The 24,779-nt window shown below is 37.0% G+C and overlaps 2 protein-coding genes across 2 annotated transcripts in view; both read left to right on the top strand.

The window, feature by feature from the left end:
* LOC307158928 (multiple epidermal growth factor-like domains protein 9) overlaps positions 1 to 8,933 on the top strand; it is a 98,337-nt gene extending 89,404 nt beyond the window's left edge. Inside the window, exons 5-6 of the mRNA XM_079871940.1 lie at positions 5,440 to 5,709; positions 8,249 to 8,933. Coding sequence (XP_079728066.1) covers positions 5,440 to 5,709; positions 8,249 to 8,691 — 713 coding nt within the window. The 3' untranslated portion in view covers positions 8,692 to 8,933. The remainder of the gene's footprint in view (positions 1 to 5,439; positions 5,710 to 8,248) is intronic.
* Positions 8,934 to 16,082: 7,149 nt separating this feature from the next.
* Positions 16,083 to 19,500, top strand: LOC307159331 (tumor necrosis factor ligand superfamily member 8). Its single transcript, XM_079872635.1, has 4 exons — positions 16,083 to 16,243; positions 16,627 to 16,660; positions 17,546 to 17,605; positions 17,840 to 19,500. The coding sequence occupies exons 1-4, from the start codon at positions 16,142 to 16,144 to the stop codon at positions 18,253 to 18,255; spliced, it is 612 nt and encodes a 203-aa protein (XP_079728761.1). The 5' UTR covers positions 16,083 to 16,141; the 3' UTR covers positions 18,256 to 19,500.
* Positions 19,501 to 24,779: the final 5,279 nt, after the last annotated feature.

The following is a 24,779-nucleotide window of genomic DNA, read 5'->3' as shown; positions in this document are numbered from 1 at the left end:
AATCATGTCTAATGACATCATAACGGCCAATGTTATGAAATAATGCGACGTACATTTAACTTTATTGATGTTATCTGGCATTTTGTAATGTTTACATTCCAATAAAAACAACACAAATTAAATTATACAGTAGGCCTAGACTATAGACTATTTACTTGTGATTTAGCTGCAATCATGTAAAAACGTTATACTATAATATATTTACGACAGTGCAAGTATTCCACAGCGACTCTAGGGGTCGCTGTTTGACAAAAACACAATTTCTACTTAGTGTGGCTTTAACTGTGTCTTTCTTCTTTCTTTCTACTCCTTAGTTCTTCTCTCTCATATTCCTTTTATTTTACCTCCCCTTTATTGGGCCAGGGTATAAAATCGATTATTTCTTCTAGTGTGTGTGTGTGTGTGTTTTATAATGGTAGGAGGGATGCATTTGATTACTTTTGTATTCGTTAATGTCCTTATTTGTTATTAAGGCTATCCTGTCATTCAAAATGTACATTACACTACTGGGGCCAGTACAGTTTTCTTTTGAAGAATTTGATAATGTTGTTCAGTAAGGATGCATTACTGTAAATTGATCAAAGGTGTCAGTAAAAACATTTATACGGTTACAAAAGATAGCAAAAGAAAATGCTGGTGGGTAAAAATAATATATATATATTATAAATAGTGGTGGGCATAGATTCATTTTTTTAATCTAGCTTAATCTCACTGTAATCTTGGAATTAATCTAGATTAAAATGGCTCATTAGAATTCTGCCGAAGGCATTCAGAATATGTGTGCTACCCAAATAATGACTAAAGGGCACGTGTTTCTTAAATACAAAGTTACATTTAAAAGAACTTGTGAAGAAATGCCAGAGATTTTTTTTTATTATTAAAACTAACATAATAAAGTATGATTTTTTTTTTTTTTTTACTTTCAGCAATGATGGAGCTATAATATACTCTTCTTATGAGCATATAAAACAAAACAGCTCCTTGGAAAAAAATGAAATAGCCTAATATTGTAGTAGTTATAAACAAAGGTCTATTTTTAGTTCAGATTAACATTTGAGGGCAGCAATTTTATTCATAATGTCAAAATAAAACCAACGTAATGTTACTTGAAAGCATTATAGCCTACTATTCCTGCCAAACTTCCATGGTTGCAGTTAGTGTTACTACAGTAAATCCATGGTGAATGTTGCAGATCTGTGGACACCGGATAGTTCATTCATGGCACAATGTTTCTTCCTGGCTTCCACGCGCTGTTTGATCCGTTAATAACGTAGAATGTGAATGTTTCTCACTAGATCTCGCAGCAATGTTATTACTTCTGTGGCGAATTCAAATGCTTTCTTTACTGGATCTCTTAGCGCTGTGTAGTAACAGTGTCGCATGATCACGATCGGCTCGCGCTGCTTTGGTCCAAACTGATAAACAACGGTCCGTCAACCACACAATAAGGAGTAGCTCAGTTTCGTTCCGCTTACATTTCGTTTGCCATTTGATGTCAGACAATGTTGTGGTCGCGCCAGCGTCTCTTACATTATGAGCGCGCTTGCCACGCGCGACCCGCCTACATTTGAAATAACAAAATTTTGGTCGGCAGGAAAAATGATCCAACGAACCGTTCGGTTTGAAAATGCGTACCGAACACCGAACCGAATTCGGCTAGGTATACGTCCGCGCTAAAATATCAAGGTGAAAGTCATCATAGCTTGCGTAGTATAGACCCAGCTCCCAACCCAACTTTGAGAATAGATTAACGGCGATATTTTTTTTATCGCCCGATAAGAGTCTCACGTTAACGCAGCACGTTAACGCCGATAACGGCCCACCACTAATTATAAGTATATATTAGAGGTGGGCATAGATTAATTTTTTTAATCTAGATTAATCTAGATTAATTTTGAAATTAATCTAGATTAATCTAGATTAAAATGGCTCATTTGAATTCTGCCGAAGGCATTCAGAATATGTGTGCTACCAAAATAATGACTATAAAAGTAAGTCTTTGAGAACGGGTTTCTCAAGCCAGGTGGCGCATTAGACCAGGGGCTCATCTCCTGTTTCCAAAATGCATCACAAACTGCTTGAGAAAGCTGTTCTACTCATAGACTGTAAAAGGTTACTACTGTACTGTTACCGTACGTAGGCAACATTAGGTAGGCCTATGTTATTATCAACTACTATAGGCAATCAATTAGGGATGGGCGATATGGCCTAAAATCCATATTGTGATATACATTGCAGCCTCTTGCGATAACGATATTAAAATAAAACCATTTCAGAACAGGTTACACAGACCCTGCTAAACAACTGCTAAATGTGTTTGTTTTTTTTTTTTTGTTTTTTTTGAAAGGGTGTATGTAGTTTTGAGAACATATATTGTGCAAAACTGTAAGTATACAACATAATTTTGCAGATAAATAAAATTTAAGTACACTAGCTGCAGAGACTTAAGTAGGCCTAGGTCTAATGTTTATTATGGCTTGGAGCTTATGAAACCCCAAATTTAAAATTAGAATATTGTCTAACTGATGTCTTTTCAGTTAAAAAGAAACACAACAACGATTCTTAAAATCGGGCGCTTTTAATAAAAAGAGATTATGTGCTACACCACTCACTAAGATATATTGGGAATAATACGCGCGCGCTGGTATTCAGTGATATGTTTCGTTTTGAATTTGAGGTGGTAGAACGGATTAGTCGTGTGTTAACTTACCGAACTGTTACCCCACACAGTCTACGTCGGACGGCTTAAATCCGAACCAAGTCCAAATAAGGGTTGCACCGATCTTTTTCACCAGCTTTCACTTTCAGCCGTGTTTACTTAAGATGACGACGAATATGATGCGTTGCAGCCGGGTGTTCCTCGCGGCCGCGGGTAGATTGCGTCATCATAGCTTGTGTAGCTTGAGCCAGCTCCCAACGCTCCCAACCCAACTTGGAGAATAGATTAACGGCGATATTTTTTTTATCGCGCGATAAGAGTCTCGCGTTAACGCAGCGCGTTAACGCCGATAACGGCCCACCACTAGTATATATATATTATATATAAAATAAAATAAAATATAAAATATATAGCCTAGAAATCTAGACGCACCCTAGCGGCAGCAAAATTTATTTTGCAGCCAGGGTAGTCTAACAACTCTCCGTTGACTTTCGGAGCTGTAAAAACCTAAATTGGGTCAGGCCAATCACATCGTGTATAGAGTAGGCGGGGCGGGCTTAACATAATAACGACAGCATTGCGATGGTTCCCTGCTACTTGAAAACAAAGAATGACGGCTGCTGCTGGCGAACAGTCTTTCGAATCGGCTTTGGCCGCGACTCTGGAGGACTTGGAGTTAAGTTTTTCTTTGAGAAAAGAGCAAAGAACGGCACTTAAGTCATTCTTAAAAAATGAAGATGTGTTCGTAGTTTTGCCGGCCAGATTCAAAAGTTGAATCTATCAACTAACGTTAGCGCCGCTGTTGGGAAAACGCTCTGGTTGGTTGAAGCGCTGTCCTATTGCGTGCAGAGGGAATTTGAAAGACAGCCGTTTATCCCGCCCCTCTGATTGAGCCGTGTCTATGGAGAGTTGCCAGACCTAACATCTTGATGTAGGTCTGGCTTGCCAGGCTAATATATATTATATATACTGTTTTCAACATTGATAATAATAATAATAATAATGTTTCTTGAGCACTAAATCACATCGTAATATTAGAATGATTTCTGAAGGATCATGTGACTCTGAAGACAAGAGTAATAGCTGCTGAAAGCTCAGCACTTTCCCATCACAGGAATAAATTACATTTTATAACATATTAATTAAAAAAGAAAACAATTCTTTTAAATTGTAATCATATTTCACAATATTACTGTTTTTCTGTATTTTTGATCGAATAAATACAGCCTTGTTGAGCGCAAGAGACTTATTTCAAAAACACACAAAAAATATATATAATTGACCCCAAACTTTTGAATGGTAATGTATACCCTATTACTTTATTTAGTTACTTTATTATTTTAAAAATGTATCTAAGTGCTCCCCAGATCAGTGCAGAAAATGCAAAAAAGTTTACAGATTCTGTCTGGGCCCGCCAATTAATTTTGCCAAAATAAAGAGAGAGAAAAACATGTTTGGTTGATCCTGTTCTCATTAAATCACCTCTTCTGGTTCATCTCTCCTATTTATTTCTTCACAGAAAGTAATCACTTCAAATGAGCACTAGATGACAACTAATTTCCTTAGTGTCAGACACTGAAGTGTCTCACGATGTGATATTGCTCTTGAGAATAATCTGTCTCACCATTGGCATTCAAGTACTTTAGAATATACATACTGTATAGTACACTATAAATTTATCAGTAGTTCCTCAGTACTTTCCCAGAAGTCATATAATCATCGTGCTGATTTTATGATGTCTCTTTTGGTTACAAGCAGTTTAATTGCAGTGGCAGGTCACACTGAACACACTATATCTACTTTCAGTTTTCACCCTTCATGTGACATTTCTGTCCTATGAATACAGAACAGCTGAAAGTTCATGATCGTTTTTGTTAGATTTGTTAGAAATGGAAAAACAACATTTATGCATTAATCATATTATCTTTTGTTTTAGCACTAATCCTAGTGGACAACTGACAAATGTAAAATTTCTAAAACATTTATATATATTTTCATCATAGTTGTGTGATCAGACAAAAAGAAAGATGTTTATCTACAGTACGTGCCGTCCTGTAAAAGCAGGTTTCAAAGTGGATGTTTTTATTTACTGTACAGTTTGTATGTGTACTACTTTCTTTTAGTTGCAGATGTGCTATTGAAGACTTTAGGCCAGGGTTCACCAATCTCGGTCCTGGAGGGCCGCTGTCCTGCAGAGTTTAGCTCCAACCCCAATTAAACACACCTGAACCAGCTAATCAAGGTCTCACTAGGCATACTAGAAACTTTCAAACAGGTGTGTTGGAGCTGGTTGGAGCTAAACTCTGCAGGACAGCGGCCCTCCAGGACCGAGATTGGTGAACCCTGCTTTAGGCAGTACTTTTGCATGGGGAAGGGTGTCTTCACATCATTTCACTTAAGCTTAAGTCATCGGACCTTTTCAAAGCCCGGATTTTGCAAGTTGGATGATAACTTGGTTTGCAGTCAAATGCAAAGGAGATAACACATTTACAGAATGATTGGAGGTTAATAGGTTCATCTGATAACTTAATATAGGCTAATATAAAGAAAGACCTCAGTTTCCCTTTATACTGCCTTCTGCATACTTATAAGATTCTGCCATCTGGTGGTCAAATGAACTTTCTGTGTCTCTAAATGTCCTTTTTTTATAGCAGAAGTCCTTTGGCAATTTCAGTAAAAATGTCTTGTATACTTGACTCTTTTTTTTTTTTACCAGCAGGTGTGTTCCTCCTGGTTCCTCTAATTCACCCTAACCTTTCTTTGTGTACACATGTGTTTAGACTCAAACGGCCAGCCATTCTGTACCCAGTGCAAGCCGGAGTACCAGGGTCCCAACTGTGAGCAGTGTAGTGATGGCTTCTACAACGCCGACAGCATCTGCCTTCCCTGTAACTGCAGCGGGAACGGAGACCCCCGCTTGTCCCCTCGGATCTGTCACCCGGACACGGGCCACTGCCTGAGCTGCATCAACAACACCACGGGCCCGCACTGCGAGCGCTGCGCAGAGGGCTTCACGGGGGACGCGCTCACCAGGAACTGCACTCGTACAGGTGAGAGCCAAAGACTATACATTTGGGCTAATATGCGTAAAAACTCTAGTGATAATAATGGATTGATTTTTTCTACAGGAAGGGATATTAGGGCTGTTCCGAATCAGTCATTGATTAATATCGCAGGTTTCTCTTCTTTTTTTGTTGGCAAAATTGCCGCTGTGCTTAAAATTCTTTTGTGTGTGTTCATTTATATTATTTTTAACAATTCAATTAAAGATGAAGCTGTAACTGTAAAACTATCATTTGTCAGTGCAGTAGTTAGAGTCACTTCTACATGACTGTAATGAAGAAAAGTGAAGTGAACACCAGGTGAGAGTTTGAATCTCTCTCTCTCTCTCTCTCTCTCTCTCTCTCTCTCTCTCTCTCTCTCTCTCTCTCTCTCTCTCTCTCTCTCTCTCTCTCTTGGACACACTTTTTCATGCGTTTGGTGCAGTTTCAGTTGTGAACCGAATTGCAGTGTATTGAATATATCATGCATCATGAAGGCCTTGATGTTACCCAGCCTTACAGTATATATTGTGTGAACAGGAAGGAACTGAACTTGAGATATTAATATTTTTAATCACCTATTTCAAGGGGTGATTGAAAAGAGCTTGCATGTTAAGTGTGGGAAAAGATGTGTTATAGAATGACTAATCCCAGATCAGCGTTCTGACTCACAACATCCGTCTGTTCATGCCTGATACTATCAGTGGTGTACTGTAAAGAGGACAGATCATACATTCCCATAGGCAGGCTGACTCGGGTTGCCAAACAGTAAACAAGGACCGCAGGGTGGATATATGAAAGAGAGAGGATGAAGAAAAGAGTGATTTATCACTTCAGTAAGTCAGCCAAATCCACACTCTCTTTTCATCAATCTTTCCACTCAGCCAACAATAATAAATCCTCCTTTTTTGGCCTGTCTGAGCTCCTTATCCAGATGTTCTGCTGATACAGAACAATCATGTTGCCATTCACTGCTGATAACGGTACTGTAATGGAACTCCATGTGGAAATGTTGACTTTCCAACAATGGTTGAAAAATCTTTGAAATAGCATCTCCCATAATGGCAGTGTTGTTATTGTTAACGAAATGAAAAGTGTTTTGGTGATTAATATTATAAATATTATATGAAAAACTAATTTAAAATAAATCTTACTTTGGTAACTAACTGAAATAAGTATAGTAGTAGCGGTAGTTGAAGTACTAAAATGACTAAAACTTAAAAATAAATGAAAGCTATATATATATATATATATAAAACTAATAACAAAAACACAAAACTAAAAATTAAAATGAAAAATAAAAATGTACAAATAAAAGCAAATTCTAAATATTAATTAATACTATAATAGTACATAAATAATAAAACTAACATGTTTTCTCAGATGAATGGCTGAAGTGTGTTTTCAGTCTTCATGTACATGGCATACAGTCTGACATTGTCGGTTCTACTGAACAGATGGAATCGCTCTTGCCTGTAAGTCTTCTTCCAGTGTGCAGCATCTGTTCTCTACATTACACTAGATCAGGACTCCACATGGGACTGGACTGTCTTGCTGCTCTCACCCTTCTTTATTCTCTTTTTTTGTTCTCTCGATCTTTCATTTAAACATATATTGCAATTTTTTTAGTGTTCACTGGCAGTGATGTTAACTTTTAGTGTGGAATGTTACAAATCTGAAAATACTGTTTTTGGTTGCATGTTTAAAAAATGCACAAGTGAAAGATTTAATAAAAAAAGCTTTTTTATGTAATGACTTTACCGTTTAAAAACTGGGTAAGATTTTTTTGGGGGGGAAATTTTAATTATTAATTTTAATTATAATAAAATTATTATAATATAATTATTAGTTATTAGTGGAAGTTCAAATGTGCATGAAATTCCATGTTTACCAAATGTGATGTGCCTTATGTATGTGTTTGGTCATATAAAGCAATCATATCTCTTCACAAGATTTGGATTAAACCGCTCAATTCATATGGATTTGTTTTACGACAACTTTATGACCTTTTTGTATCCTTTAATTTTTAAAAGTCTTTTTTTACAATGACAGAATTTAAATTTTTGGGTGATATCTGTAAGTACGTGAAATTTGCTTCATTTCGAGATGAAAGTTATGATAACTTGCAGTTCGGTGAGTGAGTCAGAAGTTCAGTAAAGAATTTCCAGACGCAAGACTTTTTGAATGATTCATTAAAAGAACTGTGAGAGACATTTATGTGTGAATAAGACTATACTGGCTAGACTAGACTATAAACGTACGTTCTTTCTTTTTTTTATGCAGCCCACTAAGACGTGTTTTATAAAGATGTGTTTTCTTGCCTTTATTTTACAGTACACCACCTTTTTATCTCATTACATTCAGTACAAGACTGTAAACTCACATATACAACTTATATTCAGTGGTGCAGGAAACACTGCTCTCTCTGCCACACCACCAGAAAGTCACTGGAGTATAAATAATGAACTTTTGTTTTTTGAATAGGTGGTATTACATTAGATGCATATTTTCTCAAACTTTCCTTCTCTTTCTCTTGCCTTGTCCATAGTCATCCACACTACTCCTTCAACCACTACCCACTGGTTTCACTACACCACCATGACCTCCAGCCCCAATGCTACAGCACAATTCACCACCTCCTCCAGCAGCCTGCTGAGCAGCCTGGGCAGCTCCACTCCCAACACCACCACCACCACAGTGACTCCACTCCCATGGAACCAGTTCAACATCATCATCCTGGCCGTCATCATCATAGTTGTGCTAGCTCTCTTGGCTGTGGTGGGTGGCGTGTACACTTACCGGGAATACCAGAACCGCAAGCTGAACGCCCCGTTCTGGACCATCGAGCTGAAGGAGGACAACATTAGCTTCAGCAGCTATCACGACAGCATTCCGAATGCAGATGTATCAGGGCTTTTAGAGGATGAAGTTAGTGACGTGGGCAATGGACAGCTTGCTTTAACCGGTCCTGGTAGTTTGTATAAGGTGTAACAGATCTTACTGTTTTTATGCAGAAACTGTGCTGCTACACAAGCGCTGGATCGACACTGACCAGTTTGTGGACCTATGGATATGTGTTTTTCTCATCTGACATAATGCAAACACTCTCACAAGCACTCCAAAACAAGAAGAGCGATTAGTGAGTGAAGAACATGAGCAGTACATCTGACTGAAAAGCCAAGTTAAACATCCTGCCTTGTTGAGGACCTTGGCCCAACTCAGAGGTGAAATATGTTGTCTTGCTTTGAAGAAAGAGGAGAGATGCAGAGACTAATTAGCTAACAGAATATTAGACACTGAAGCATGTCTGGTTAGATCAATCAAATGCACATTTGCATACGTCCATTCCCCCGTTCCCTTTGTAAATGCTGTGGATGTTTTAAATACACAGAGAAGACATTCGTTTTCAACAAACTCAGGATGGATATCATTTGTGTTGTGTGTAAACCACACTATTTAAGTGTTGCTTCAGTACAAGGATACCATACATGCTATTACATGTGCATGACTTTAGGGGGCGCCATTACATTGGACCTGACATGCAGACCAGGCTTGTGTATTATCCAATGGAAATACATAATACTGAATGGCAGATGCTGAATGACTTTTGCATTCATTTGCAATTATGCAGATGCTTTCTTGCCGAAGCGAAATACGAGAAAGGATTATTCGTTTTTTTATCAGGCCAAAGAGGATCTGTGTGTGTCAGTCTCAGGCGGAGAGAGTCTGGCTAATTCTTGTCACAGTTTTACAACGACAAAGAGGATTTAAAGGACTGTTTCACAATGTATGGAATTTTACTTGTTTTATTTATTTTCAGCAATTTCTCTGCAATCTGCTTTTCCCTTGTGACTTATCACCAGCCACCTGTTGAAAGGTGCCATGCCTTGTTGTGTGCACTTGACACATCGATATGTCTGGTTGGGAGAGTTTAACAGTTTTGTTTAATTTATTTGGACGAACCTCTCTCTCAGATTGATGGCTTTGGGTCAGTTTGTGTGTCACAGAGGATGGGAACAAATATGATCAGATGAGCAATAATGGCTGTTGTGTCTAACAGCCTTTCTGGACAGTATTCAATCACTGCCATTTTAGTAGCACAGGCTAAAACAAGTTGATCCAATGGTTCAGTGAATGAATAAGTGCACGTGTATGTGTGGGGGCTGAGTGTTAGGTTAGTGTAAAGTCAGCAAAAGACATATGAAAGGGTGTGTATGCACAAGGACATTCTCTGTAGGGGATGTCCCGAACTTGAAGAAAGGAGCAATAGTTCATCTGTCTGCATCTCAAATGACTCTTGGGATATCGTCTTTTAGCCCCCACTTCCACAGTCCTGAAGCTGTCTTTTCCCAAGATGCGTTGGTTCAAAACTATGTAAATATTAGATGTACAGAATGGTTGTCTTGAGGAGGCTGCTATCGTATTGGTACTGTGGCAACGACTTTTGTTTCTGTGTCTAGCATACTTGTGTGCGCACATAGAGACTAACGTCGTAATGGTGTCTTAATCTTACATTGTATGCATTGTGCAGTATGCATGGTGCACCACATTCACAACTAGCTCTGTGAAAGATTTCAATAAAAGTATGTTTTACTATAATTTGTGATATCATCATCATTATTATTATTATTATTAATTTATTATTATTATTATTATATTGTTGTATGTCATGCACTAGTTCCAGCCCCTGAACCGCACCAGTCTGTTTCCCGACCATCTGATTCGTCCTGAGCACAAAAAGCACTTGTGAAATTCACACGCTTCAACTTAATTACATTTAAATTCAATTGACTGGATTTACTGGATTTTTGTGGATAAATGAATCCCTGGATTCAGTAAATTTTGTCAGGGCAGTGTCATCAGATCTTTTAAAGATAATCAGTTGTTTTTGAGGCACTGTAAACCTATTTTATGTTGGATGCTTAACATTTTTTATGTTTATTTGTTAATATGGGAATTTGACACAGTTAAAGTTGACTTTAAGGTTAAACACTCCACAGATTTGGGCAAAAGGAATGTTGTTGTTGTTGTTGTTGTTGTTGTTGTTGTTGTTAATTGTCATTGTAACTCATTGAGTTGTTTAATAATTCCATGAATTAAGTGTACATTTCAAACATTATTCATAACCTAAAGTCCAGTTGTCCAAACTCATTTAATCTGAATTTATAATCTGTTGCTATAATGACATTCCTTCAACTAAAAATACAGGCCTGTATACAATTTGTATAATTATATTGTGTAATTGAAATGTATTTCTTTGACTAGAATTCTGTTTAATATTCATAGTTATTCATTGTTTATTTATATCATTAATCAGATTTTCAAACCAAACTAAATGCCATACATTTATCAAAATGCATGAGCATATGTATTTAATGTTAATGACATCAATCTGATATAGTTTTAACCTGATATAACTTTAATCTGATATTACATCATTATTATGTAGTGTACATGCCAAAGTCATCTCTAAATATGTTACAATTTAGCAGCAAGTGCATACTTAAGTACGTACTGTATATTTATGTTTACCTTAGTTTGCCATGTTCTTTTAGTGAGACCACAAATATCAAAGGTTAAAACTTTTTTACATGTACAGTAAACCATATTGCTCAGAGACGTTTTTTTATTACGTATTTCAAATATTTACAGACCTCCTCAGTTACATGGCACATGAAGCTGCATGAGGCAACTATTTTGCGTTTTATTGAGCAATATGCTGATGTGTTACATTTTCCATGCCAAGATTATCTCTTATGTTCTTGTATGATCTTGTCCATTTCTTTTGAGCAAAATGGTTGGTGATCAATCTCACAAAAGAAATTTTGTCTTTAGAAGCTGAAGGGGGTGGATTCTGGAATCATCTACTGCTTCAATGTATATCTATTGAGTGATTATAATCAAGGTATTAATCAATATTTTTCCTTCTAAATATCAAATGAGTTGAATGACTTCTCTAAGCTTATGAGATTTTACTTAGTTATAGAAGTTACCAGTGTGATTGCTGAAATGTTCTTTTCATGTATTCTTTAATGTCTGTATTAAATATCTGAGAGGTGACTGAAGGGTCTGGCCCATGCCAGGAATGCAGTAACAGTGCTTGCTCATTTAGCCCGACTTCCGGAAATGAAATATGGACTCGTTTTGTGTTTGAGAAAGGTCTTCAACATGTGTTAAAACATATATCTGTTCTTCTAGCTCACCATGAAGTCTATAGGTCACAAGGGCTATTGGAACCAATAGTTTAAGTGACTATTTCCTAGTTAAAGTCTTTACTTCACTGTTAGATTAAAGCGTCATCTCATTGAGAGAAAGAACATGCTAACAAAGAATACTAACACACACACAGACACAGCTTCTTCTAGGTTGGATTTGGTCGGGCTCTAACGATAAACAGGAAACTCTTCCCAAAACGTCCAGATAACATGTTCTTTCTCTCAATGAGATGACACTTTAATCTAACAGTGAAGTAAAGACTTTAATTAGGAAATAGTCACTTAAACTATTGGTTCCAATGGCCCTTGTGACCTATAGTCTTCATGGTGAGCTAGAAGAACAGATATAAGTTTTAACACATGTTGAAGACCTTTCTCAAACACAAAACGAGTCCATATTTCATTTCTGGAAGTCGGGCTAAATTAGTCTATAACTAAGTAAAATCTCATAAGCTTAGAGAAGTCGTTCAACTCATTTGATATTTAGAAGGAAAAATATTGATTAATACTTTATTGAAGCAGCAGAGGATTCCAGAATCCACTCGCTTCAAAGCTCACAGATAACTCCTAGATTTCCTAACATTACAAAAATGTAATTTATGTTTTTTCTATATGATCTAATCTAGGGCTGCACAATTAATCGCAATGAAACCACACCCGATTTGGCAAAGGCTGCAATTATTTTATGGGCATCTTGTCAGTGCAGCTGATCGGTAGTAAATGCTGCTTCATCTGAACGCCAGAGGGCGTCTCACGCAGACATGCCAAATATGCCCCGCCACAGAAGTACAATAACACACGTCAGACCAGGAAATCCCTATCGCTGTAGCTGAATAAACAAAAGATTAAAACGCTTTGATTGATTAAACATGACTAATAAACACACAACTGCCTTATTCTGTGTAAGAAGTCACCATCTCACAGAATGATGCTCAACTGTCGTTATGAAGTGAGTTTGGAGTAAAAGCATGTTATTAAAAGTTGTCTTTTATAGGACAAAAGGTTCATAAATGCTTCTCATGTTTGGAGAGATGTTTGACGCGTGTTGCTTTTTCAAATGCAAGTGACTCAAACTCACAGTGCTTTCAGATGGAGCAGCGTTTACAGAGCCGTACATCAATGACAAGCTGCGCATAAAAAATAATCGATTGCATGGAAATTATCATTAATAGTGCAGCCCTAAGCCTAGTAGCGGTTGCCCCAAGGTGGCAAGGTGTCATTGAGTGATATTGCAAACTTCTTTGATAGTTTACCTTTACAGAGTGAATGTGTGATCACAAGAACTGGACGAGACAATCTCCATATCGAGATGTTTCCTCTGGCTGTTGTTGATTGTAAGAACTGAGGTGAATAATTTGCTTTCATGTAATCCTAAAAATGAAAACAATCCAGTGGAGAATAACTACAAAAGCCCCCCACCCACATAAATGTTCTCATCTTTAATTTGCACACTTCTCAAAGGTCAGGGGTAGATAGCTTGGGGAGTATTCCTGCAATCGCCTACACCTTCTGGGTATCCGTAAGGGGTCATGCATTCTAACAAATATCACAGAATCTGAATCACTTTTTTAAAGTCATACTAAGTACTTTCATTAATTTTTCCTTTGATTCAGAGAAGATTTTAGAAGTAAATAAAAAGCATCCTCTTTACCTCCTCTTGGAGATAAATTAGCGAAAATGTGATTTCAATCTTTGTCATCTTCCTCTTATTTTAGTTTTTTTTTTTTTTTTTGCCATTCATTAAAAAAAAATAGAACCAAAATATTTGAAATTATTGTAACCTGGTTTAAGACCAAGCTAAAAAAAACTCTGAGAGCTCGGCAGTGGGTGAGACTAACATGCAAACAGTACGGCTCGTTGGCTAGTGCTCACCTTTCATCGTCAGCGTTTTGATTTCAGCAAATCACTTTAGTGCAACAGAGCTGATAGCAACATGCAATCTACCTAAGAGAGGACATGAGCAAAAAGAGATGTCGTCTTAGTTTGACTATTGCAATGTAATGGTGTGAATTACAAATCGATTTTACACTTAACTTTTAGCGTGTTCCTAGTCTCAGACGTCATTTATTGTTAGTCATTTTTCACAGAAATCAGGTTTAATGGAGAAATTATAGCCTTTGAAACCATAAAAAGGGGTGCTATGTACACATTACTCCACTCCTCCACTCCTACATTTGTCACCTGCTCCACTGTATAAAAAAGAGACTGAAGTGTCATACAGGAATATGATGATAGTGTTGATTATATTTGCGATATTGTAAACTCAAAGCAGATTCGTTGTGAGATTGATTCAAAACACGACTGATTTTCACTTATCTCCCGTCCCAGTCACCACTGCATTTTTCCATTTAGCTAATGGAGAGCACTTGAAGTGGAAACTAGCAGTTGTAGTGAGAGTCTTTCCTGTGTCTCTCTTGTCTTCCTAGAAATACATTTGCCATGACACAAAGAGATATGTTGAGGTTCCTGTCAAGATCATCCCTCAATCCCTATCTATGAGAACATTTAGAATACCTGACTTCAGTTGGTAGAAATGTGGTCCAGATGTATAATGCAAAGCCAACACATCCTCTTTCTTTCCATTTTTGAGCTTTATCATTCCCAGAAAAAAAAATTAGAAAATCATCGTCCTCAGATTGTTCTTTAAAAACAAATAACAAGTCTGTTACTTCTCTAGGGTCAATAATCAGTAATGACAAAACAGAAATGTGAATCATTATTTCACATCAAAAATCCCGAGACATTTAAATCAATCTGAGTAAATGATGCTCGAAATCAACAGCACTTAGCCAAAAGAGTGGTGACGAGTGGAATTTGATGTCATCATGGCATAGAGCCATGTAGGCCTTCGAAATGGAAGACGTTTGCGGGCATTTTCTTTTACTAACTTTGATATCATCTGGGAAACTGTCCTCTTTTGGAAATTTAACTTGTGAGTACTGTAAATAGAGTAACCGATAAAATGAGTCATATAAAATATATATATATATATATATATATATATATATATCACCGGAAAACATAATCTGTGTCTGAATCAACAGGGAAATGCTCACAAACAGGTTGCATGTCCCTAAAGCGCCTAGCAAAACTTAAACATGCACAGTGCATGAAGACTTTTGCTGATGCTTCTGCTAACACCCACACCCAATGGGAGCACATGTATATTCATGTGGTGACCTTGTTTGCGTGATTGATTACAGATATATCTTATGACTTCCAGTCAACATTGAGGGAAAATACCAAATGGGTGGTCTTGTGGTCTATATGTGCTCTTAAAGGGATAGCTCACCCAAAAATTCAAAACTTCATGTCATTCCAAACCTGTATGTCACACTTTATTCTGCAGAATACAAATGGAGAAGACCTGGTCAGTGGTTTTTTTTTTTTTTTTGGTCCTCTGAAGCCATATGATGGGGAATAGTTAAAACAGAAGTTGTTATTCACTGAAAATATCCTCCAGCTGTGACCAGATCATTCAATGAGTTGAATTAGAGAAATGTGAATTCAAATGGATTAGTTTGGTTAATGGATGAAACATTTCACAAATTAGGTTAAACTGAGTTTGTTCACACACCAGACATTGCTGCATCTCTGAATGTGCTGAGATAGGACCAATATTTCAATGACTTTTAGGTCTTACACAATCCTCAAAAAACATTATCCGTAGGACTTCAAATATATATAGGCTATGTAATTTTATAGTGATTGTTGCATTTTTTTTAAACTCAAAATATCCATTCATTGTCATTGAATGTAATAGATATTCTTCAAAATGTCTCATTTTGAGTTCCATACAGGTTTGTACCTGTGATTTCCTTTCTCCCCGGGGAGTTTTACCTGCCTCCTTTTACCAACCAGCGCTCCTTATTTTCGTAGCATTATTTTTGTTTTTTGTTTTTTGACGACCCTCCAGACTTGTAATCTTATGCAAGACAATTACATTAATGGATGAAATTACAAACAGTGCTAATAAAATGAAAAAGAGAAAAGGCCTAGATTACAACAAGAAATTTTGTACATTCTGTACAAAGTGAAAGCTACGCGTTTACTGTCACCATGATCACATCCACCCTCATCTCACCCACAGGTGATGTGGAGTTAATAGCGCTCTGTTGAACGCGTGGGAGATTGGTATCTCATTACAGTCGTCAACTTCATCCGGGACTACAAGAGGCATTTCTAGTGTGCAAGCTGCAGTTATTTCAGCATCTTAAGGAGCAGGCATGGGTACAGCGCGCGCAGCTAGAGCGCATATTATATGGACATCGATAGCTTTGGTCCTCATTTCAATCGCATCGTGCTTGGCTTATGTCTTCATGTCGAAGGTAAATATAACTGGATCTACTGCCTTAGAATTTCATATTTTTGGCCAATAAATAGACGCGTTGTTCAAGACGCGTCTGTTGGACATTTTGAAGAATAACTCGACGAATGTTTGTACAGAATTTACCATTCCAGCTAGCATGTTTTAAAAATAAGTATTTATGAAAAAAGAGAAAAAGGTTATCCGATCTTCAGTTCACTTCGGCTACATAATGTCTCGTTGGCTGAGAAACACTTCCTGTTTTCTCCAGAATTTGATGTGGACCATAATTCATGGGTCGATTTGCAGAGGGCGTGTTTGTAAATAACTCCTTCGGTGCAATCTAGGCTACTCTTGAAATATGCATGACATAGTGAGTGACATGTCTTACTGTAACTTCAACAGGTGTCTGGATGCCAAAGAATTAGCATCGTGAATGGTAAGTTTATCCTAATAGCCTTTTCTATTAAAAACGTTTTTTCTTCCTCTATTGAGGATGGCATTGCCAATGGTCATTTGGTACCACTAGCAAAGCAAAATGGAATGAAGACTAAACACTTAAGATTTTATGAAATAATGTGTAATATGTAAATCTGGGGCCGGTTTCATAAACTGCCAAGGCAAAGCAACGCAAGGCAAGTTTATTTATATAGCACATTTCATACACTATGGCAATTCAAAGTGCTTTACATTGAGAGGAATAAAAATAATCTCAAAATAAAAGCAAGGAAAATTCAAACAGTTATTCAAAAGCTTTACATAGAAAGGAATTATAATAATCACACTATAGCAATTCATAGAGCTTTGCATAGAAATAGACACAAAATAAAAGCAGGGGAAATTAAAACAGTTATAAAAGGAATTAAAAGAGATAAATGATACAGTTATAAAATGAATTAAAGTAAAATGAATTAAAATAGAAAATAAAATAAATCAAACTAAACAATTTCAAGCTGTTGCATATTATAAAAAAGAAAACTAAATAGCATAAAAGTTCGGAAAGCTCTTACTGTTTGAAGAATCTCCATTCCAATTTATTATAGTTGAACGATGTATGAGAGTGTACAATGTGTAACAGACAGCTGTGCTCTTTGTTCGCGCGTGTGTGATTGTTGTACTATTCTGTTTGGGTGGGGATCCGAGCTGTCTCGCTGTGTGTTGGTGGAAATGCATTTTGTGGTCTGCTTCCGCGCATTTTCATGTTCAGCTGTCAATTGAACGTTTAGTCATTCATGCAACAATTATTTATTGTTTTTAGTCAGGATTCGTTCAGTTGTGGTAATCTTACAGATGTTTTTCTTTCATTTGTTTTTCTTTCTGACAGTCTCCGAAATTGAAAGTATGTTCAGACATCAAGTCTCGCGAGAAAAATGGCTTCTAAAAGGTGATTAGTAACATTTGTTTGTAACAAATATTTATGTAAAAACATGTCCTCCTATGTTTCACATAGGCCTATACATCACATTTCTTGTTGAAACATTAGTTAGGCTATATTAAAATTACACACTGTAGCTAACATTACGTAAACCTTTCTGATTCCATAATGAGAATGTTTGCTACATGTTTATCTTTATCTTCGTTTCCCACCCTCCCCCTCCACCCCCCTTTTTTTTTCAAGCTTACAATCACACTGATAATCGTTTGGTTTGGGATGATGAGTGGGAGGACCACAGGATTCGGGGTGAGAGCATTCTGGACCATAACAAAACGTGGATTGTCATACAAGAGAAAGGTGTTTACCTGGTCTACATACAGGTGAACTTCATTCTACAGAATAACGACTCTACTGTAGAACTCAAACTTCTAGTGGATCTCAGTTATGATGGGAAACCAGAGTTATTTTCAGCTGCACATGACACTCAGGTGGTGAATGTCAAAACGTCTCCAGATGCAAAGCTCAACACTTTCCTTCTGATGTACATGCAATCAACAAGCCAGTTATCAGTGAGAGTATTTCCAAGTGATTTGGTGAACTATGAGTCGCAACCCTTCTCCACCTTTATCACTATCATAAAATGGGCAGACGACTGGTAGACTGTGGAGCAAATATTGCATAAATGATTGGTTATATCCACAGACCATGTCCAATTTTTACAACGGCAGCTGTTCTTATATTCTTGTTAACTTTAATTGTGACATTTCGGTATGACGCAGTCTCAAGATCAGCTGCTAGAACACCTGAGATTTTCCAGCTGTCATACTAGGAAATGCTCGTTGACATTAACAAGGATTGCGTGGGGGGTTATGATACTTTCTTGGTGTTTTTTCTTCTTCCTTTCGAAATATGAAGATCACATCTCATGATCTTCTCAGAAGCATGACACATTTTCCTCTCAACCGATATACAAATTAAGTTTGTTGTGTTTCAGTTTTTTTATGAGTCAAGATGAAAAAGGGCATGATATGCTGAGCACTGACTTTGAAGATTCTCATGTATTACGTAGGCTACATACAAGATGCCGTAGCTGCCTGCAACAAACATTGCTTTACCAAACAGTAGTAAGCTAATTCTGAGAAAGTGGGTATTTTTCAATGAAAGTCTATAAATGTAATCATGTAGTATTTAATTCATCGACAGCTGAATGTAAAAACCTCATAACAGCAACATGTGTTTGATATAAATGCTCAGCGTGTCATACAAAAGCTAAGGCTATGAAGCAACACTTTATTCTGTAAATATGGGCTTTGGTTTTTTTTAAGACAAGCAATCACATTTTCATTTTAATAACAAACTCTTAGTATTTAATGAGCCAAAAAATGTTGATAGATGTTGTGCCAGATGTAGCTGTAAGCAACAGAAGCACTTATTTGTTCACGAATGTCATGGAAATGTTTTCTGATGGGGGTGGTGGATGGCTAGGGGTGGTAGTGGGGATATTTTTTTAATCCAGTCAAGCAAGCCATTTAAAACTGAACAACATGCTGTTTTCATGAGACAGTGGAATGTTTTTTTTTCTCTCAGCAAGTGAAGCAAACCAAGTATTGTTTCAGTCAGGAAAATACCGTTTATGATGATGCTTACATTTTTTGTCTTCACATGACCCAAGCCAGCTATTCTTTGTCTTAAGGTTTTCTTTGTACTCCTGAGTTTTGTTTTCTTTAGATAAGCTCTTATACTTCTGTTTGTACTAACAAGGTAATTGTTCACGCAGAGTGATTTCAATTGACTACGTTTTTTTTTTACTGTTCTCAACTATGTAAACAATATTATATTTATATGCAATTTGTAATATTTTTATTTAAACTATTAATTATAAATAAAGCTGTAGCTCCCTCTGCATGCCTCTGTTATATTGTAAGCCATTTACTTTCCATTAAGCACTTCAACAAACACCAAACATGTTTAATGAATAGCTATGTGAATGTCACAAATATAGTCAATGTAACATCACAAACAAAATGCCATGTCATCTGAGCTTTAAGCTTTTTAGCCTATTCTGACCAGACTACGCTTTATTTTTATTGTTTTGAAAATTATAGAGAGCAGCAGCTTAAAATCACTAAAGACAAACCATTCTGTTCCAAAATAATGCTATTAAAACTTTCATTAAAAAACATCTAGGTATGAAGTACAGGGGGAAGAAAACATAAAACTATACAACTAAAAATAAGATACAAAATAAAAACAGTCTGTGTATAAGGAGTTATTTATTTAGTGCATAGATCATTAGCAAATACAATCTTATAACAAATCAAATAAAAGCTTAAATACAAGCTTATAGACTACTTATTATTCAGAAAGGACTAAATCTGTTGAGGTCAGTCAAACTGGTAGTGTTGTGTTGCCTTAGGCTGCTCAGCAGAAAGAGAACATGTCTTTTAACCATTAACTAACATTACCAGAACATTTCAAGAAATTTCTGTGACAATAAAATAAGAATTTACACAATGTTAACTAATGGTTGTATTTAGTTTTGTTTGTTTATTTGTTTGTTTACAACCAAAAACCTTTAGTTGAGTAATTTACTATGCAAAATCTGGCTCCTGAACAAGGAGGTCCAAGGACGGTTTTTCTTTCTTTCTTTCTTTCTTTCTTTCTTTCTTTCTTTCTTTCTTTCTTTCTTTCTTTCTTTCTTTCTTTCTTTCTTTCTATAACAGGTCCTGAATTAAAGCAGAGAAGGACTGATTTCGTTGATAGGACTAGATGTAACGGTACGTACTGCCCCCTTGTGGCAAAGACTTTAAAACTGACGGAAAAGAGCTGAGTCAAGTCTGAAATTAAAAGGGTTTCAGTTGAGTCATGTTGTGAATTTAGGCTTCAACGTGTTGTTCATGAAGAAATTATGAATGAATAAACCACGTTTTGTAATTGCTCTGACTAAAAATAAATAAACGTATACATTTATTTGGTCACACACACACACACACACACACACACACATAGCCTCACATAGCTACTCCAAAACTCGCGCAACCCGTCAGAGGATAGCCTATACAGGATGGACGGATGAATGAATAGATATTTATACATTATGGAAAATGCATTTATCCCTTTTACCTTACGAAATGAAATGGCTCAGAAATAAATAAAGAACTAAATTAGGCTAGGCTACTGTAAATTCACTTTTATCAACATGTTTTGAAGATTAGGCCACTTCCGCTGTGTTGTTTTGAAGATTAGGCCACTTCCGCTGTGTTTGGAATAGATGTAAATTCTGGAGAAGGCAGATGCTAAAATTGGAAGTTGGCCTAATGTGAAACAGTTATAGGCTACACCCGGGATATCTGAATCGTGAATTATGAGAATTATCTTTTTTCAGGATCGTCTAGAGTTCGTCTGGAGTCGTCATTCAGTTGCATGTAATAATTTCAAGGAATCTTACTAGAATTTTCTCTCTTTCTCGATAAACGCTTCACCCATTTCTCACAAGCCGCGTTGCGCGAATTGAAAATAGCCTAAGCCCAATGGAAACACGTCAATTTCGCAGAAACTCCCATATAGCCTATTGCAAAAAGTTACGCTCGTGTAGCAGATTGGGGATTTCCCTCCATTACTCCCGCTGGTGGAGAACGGGAATACTTTCCCCATAGATTCAGCTGCGTCAGATACCGGCTGGTTAATCATTATCATGATTTCACTTATAATAAAAGCAAGACGCACAAGTACAGCTGAGCTTGTGTTTAACCGTTTGGTTACCCCCTTGCTTTCCCTTTTTTGCCTTTTCCTTTTCCTTTTCCTGATGGAGTCGTGTAGGTCACTTATCTGTCCTATCAGGTATGTGGATGAGTTTAATGTGGCATGTGATTTATTTTTTTGTGTAATGTTGGTGTAACCTAACCTGTTCTGCAGTCGCTACAGTGCAGTGAGAGCATGTTGCAGCATGCAGTCGTGTTATAGGCCTACGTTGTTCTCACGCAGTAAGTATGATCTCTATCTGGTGTATTCTTTTATGCTTTGAAAAGTGCTTAAACCTCACGTGTGCGTGTGTGTGTGTGTGTGTGTGTGTGTAGGTTGGGGGGCGTGCATAACGGCGTGCTTCCAGCTCGGAGCCCTGTAAGCGCATCTGTAATCAGCAGCAGGAGACACGACCCAGACTACGCTGCTGTTTTGTCTTCATTATAAATGCATTGCTGTTTTGTCTTCATTATAAATGCATTGCTGTTTTGTCTTCATTATAAATGCATTGCTGTTTTGTCTCCCTTATAAATTTGTTGTTTTGTTGGTATTATTCTTTTTATGGAACCTGTAATTTAAGTGCTGTGGGTTCTCTCTGGGATATCCCTCTCTGTTTGGCCCACTTACTTTTGGGGTGTAGTGTTAAACACACACTTGAGTGTGGATTTGTTTCATTGCCTTTGTAGTGTGGGACACTAGTGTGTGTGTGTGTGTGTGTGTGTGTGTGTGTGTGTGTACTGTGTAGTGAGTGATTACTTACAAGGTGGGTCAGGGAGTCTTTTTCCTGTTAGTGTCTTTCATTAACCCCAGCATTTATCTGTTTTCTTTTTGATTTTCTTTGTTTTATTTAAAATACCTTCTTTTTATTGACATGTGGGTAATTAGAGGTACATTTCTGGAAGGTATTTAATGTGGTGTTCTTTTCAATGTGGAAAGATTTTATATAATCATAAATTGCTTTTAATTGTCAGAACAGTCTCAGTCCTCTTTGGGAAGAACAAACCTGTCTTGTCTGAGTATTAGGCTACATATCCTTGGGTGAAAGCCCCGAGATGGCGTAGTTGGTTACGTTGAAAATATTATTAGAGTTTTATTAATATGAATTTCCTTGCTGCTTATCTTGGCTATTATTTCTCTCTTGGCCCTTACCATCTTGCCACACTCGCATGCGGTTTTTCAGGCAATTCGAAAAAGGAATATGGGAGAGAGGGGCACAACCTAACATTTTTGTTTGACTTTCTCGGTTTGTGTAAATTCACTTGGGGTTCAGAGTATTTATTTATTTATTTTCCACATGTCTAGTACAATCATGTGGTTTTGTTTCATTAATGCAGTGCATACTTTTTTCTTAATTTACCCTGAAAGAATGAAAGTGATATGTGACAACATGCCCCATAGGTGGGGCACATTGTAACATGACCATATGACAGCTTAAAATGTTATCTGATCTAATTAAAAAAAACAAGACAAACTAAAATATTTTGGCAATAAAATACAATTATAAAATGTTTCATATAAAATAATGGCATTTTTTTTAATAATAAATTTGAGTTTGCCAACAAACACATCACAAAACACAACTATACAGCATAGTTCAGTCTTTATTCACCTTTTTCTCATGGTTTCTCAATAGAATTAATAAAAGTATAGAATAGCATAGTTCTAATAGGGGTACACTGTAAAGCAGTGTTACAACATGCCCCATCTGTGCAACTGGTATTTAAACTCGACCAGTGTCTTCTGCTGGTTAAATCAGCCTTAAAGAACTATCTCAACTGTTAAATAACAGATATAAGATTAAAATAATATCAGATTTGTCTCATTTTAAATAAACACAAAAAACAGTGTTGAAAATTAAACTTAAGAAATGTACTTTTTCTATGGTTAAATAATTGTTCAGTTATATCTTCCAAAGATTTAAAAAAAAATTCTCTATATAGTGTTGATATGGCAACTAGTAAATACACTACGTTTCATCATGCTGGCATGTGTGGAAAGTTTTAAACCATGTATTTGACAACTAGCCCCGTGTTCGGTTGTGCCCCGCTCACCTCTATTTTGCAAAACTGCAATGGAAACAGTTTTTGGACATTTACAGGTCACCTGATTGGAGGTAGATGGCTCAGTATGTTTGGACAGAAGATGAGACCGAATTCTTCATTAAACTCATAAAAGACAAAAGTATTACAGGCATGCTGGATTCTAAACAACAAAGAAATGCCATAATTTATCAAGACCTTGAAGCAGATAGAAAGGAGAAACCCCTCACTGCCGCTCATAAGTATGTGGCCATTATTTTAAGTAGTGAGTAGCCCCACCGTTCTTGTTGATCACTTCAAACACTTGTTTCGGCATGCTTGATGCGACTGTTTCCTGGAGGCTGCTGGGAACGTTGCTCCATGTGGTGAAGATGGCTTCATGAAGGGCATCCACGGTCTGGAACTGACGTCCGTTTTTGTAAACTTCCCTTGCCATCCATCCCCAAATGTTCTCAATGGGATTTAGATCAGGGGAACACGCAGGATGGTCCAAAAGAGTGACGTTATTCTCCTGGAAGAAGTCCTTCGTCAGGCGGGCGTTGTGAATTGCAGCATTGTCCTGTTGAAAGACCCAGTCATTACAGGTGACAGGGGAACACGCAGGATGGTCCAAAAGAGTGACGTTATTCTCCTGGAAGACGTTATTCTCCCGTCACAGACGGGGGCCCTCAGTCAAGAGGGATGCCCGCTGCAACAGATCCACATAACCAGTCGCCGTTTTACGCCCCTGCACAACCTGAAGCTCCATTTTCCCATTGAAGGAAAAAGCACCCCAGATCATGATGGAGCCTCCTCCACTGTGGGGGGATCTCCTTGTCATGCCAGTAACGTTGGAAGCCATCAGGACCGTCCAGGTTCAATTTTCTCTTGTTAGAGAATAAAACTTTCTTCCACCTTTCAATGTCCGTTTGGTGCTCCCTTGCAAATTCAAAACGGGCAAGTTTGTGGCGTGGGAGGTGTGGTGGATTTTTAATAGATAAAATAGTAAACTGTATATTAAACTAACCATGTCTCTAACATCTAACCTTACTTCTCTTTTCAGGCCTAACATGATAACACTTTGAAACACAATGTACTAAAACGTTCTGTCCTGTGTTTTTGGATGTTGTATTTTTGCCATACCCCTTTTACTTTGGTTGTGTGAGTTTATAAATAACAGATTTGGGAATTGAAACTAGACAGATGACTAAATTTGAACCTTGTGATTATCAATGAAGTAATCATTAAAACAAAGTTTGCTCTACCTGGTAACAGAAGGGTTTGTCTATGAAAAGCAATCAAATTGTGGGGAACTAATGTAAGTAAGTAAACACAAAAAACTGTGTTGAAAATTAAACTTAAGAAATTTACTTTTTCTATGGTTAGTGGAATGTAATGCAACATGACATTTTTGCCATACTTCC

Source organism: Squalius cephalus (assembly GCF_949319135.1).
Source record: "Squalius cephalus genome assembly, chromosome: 5".
NCBI classification, from domain to species: Eukaryota; Metazoa; Chordata; class Actinopteri; order Cypriniformes; family Leuciscidae; genus Squalius; species Squalius cephalus.
This window is presented reverse-complemented; position numbering and strand designations above follow the sequence as displayed.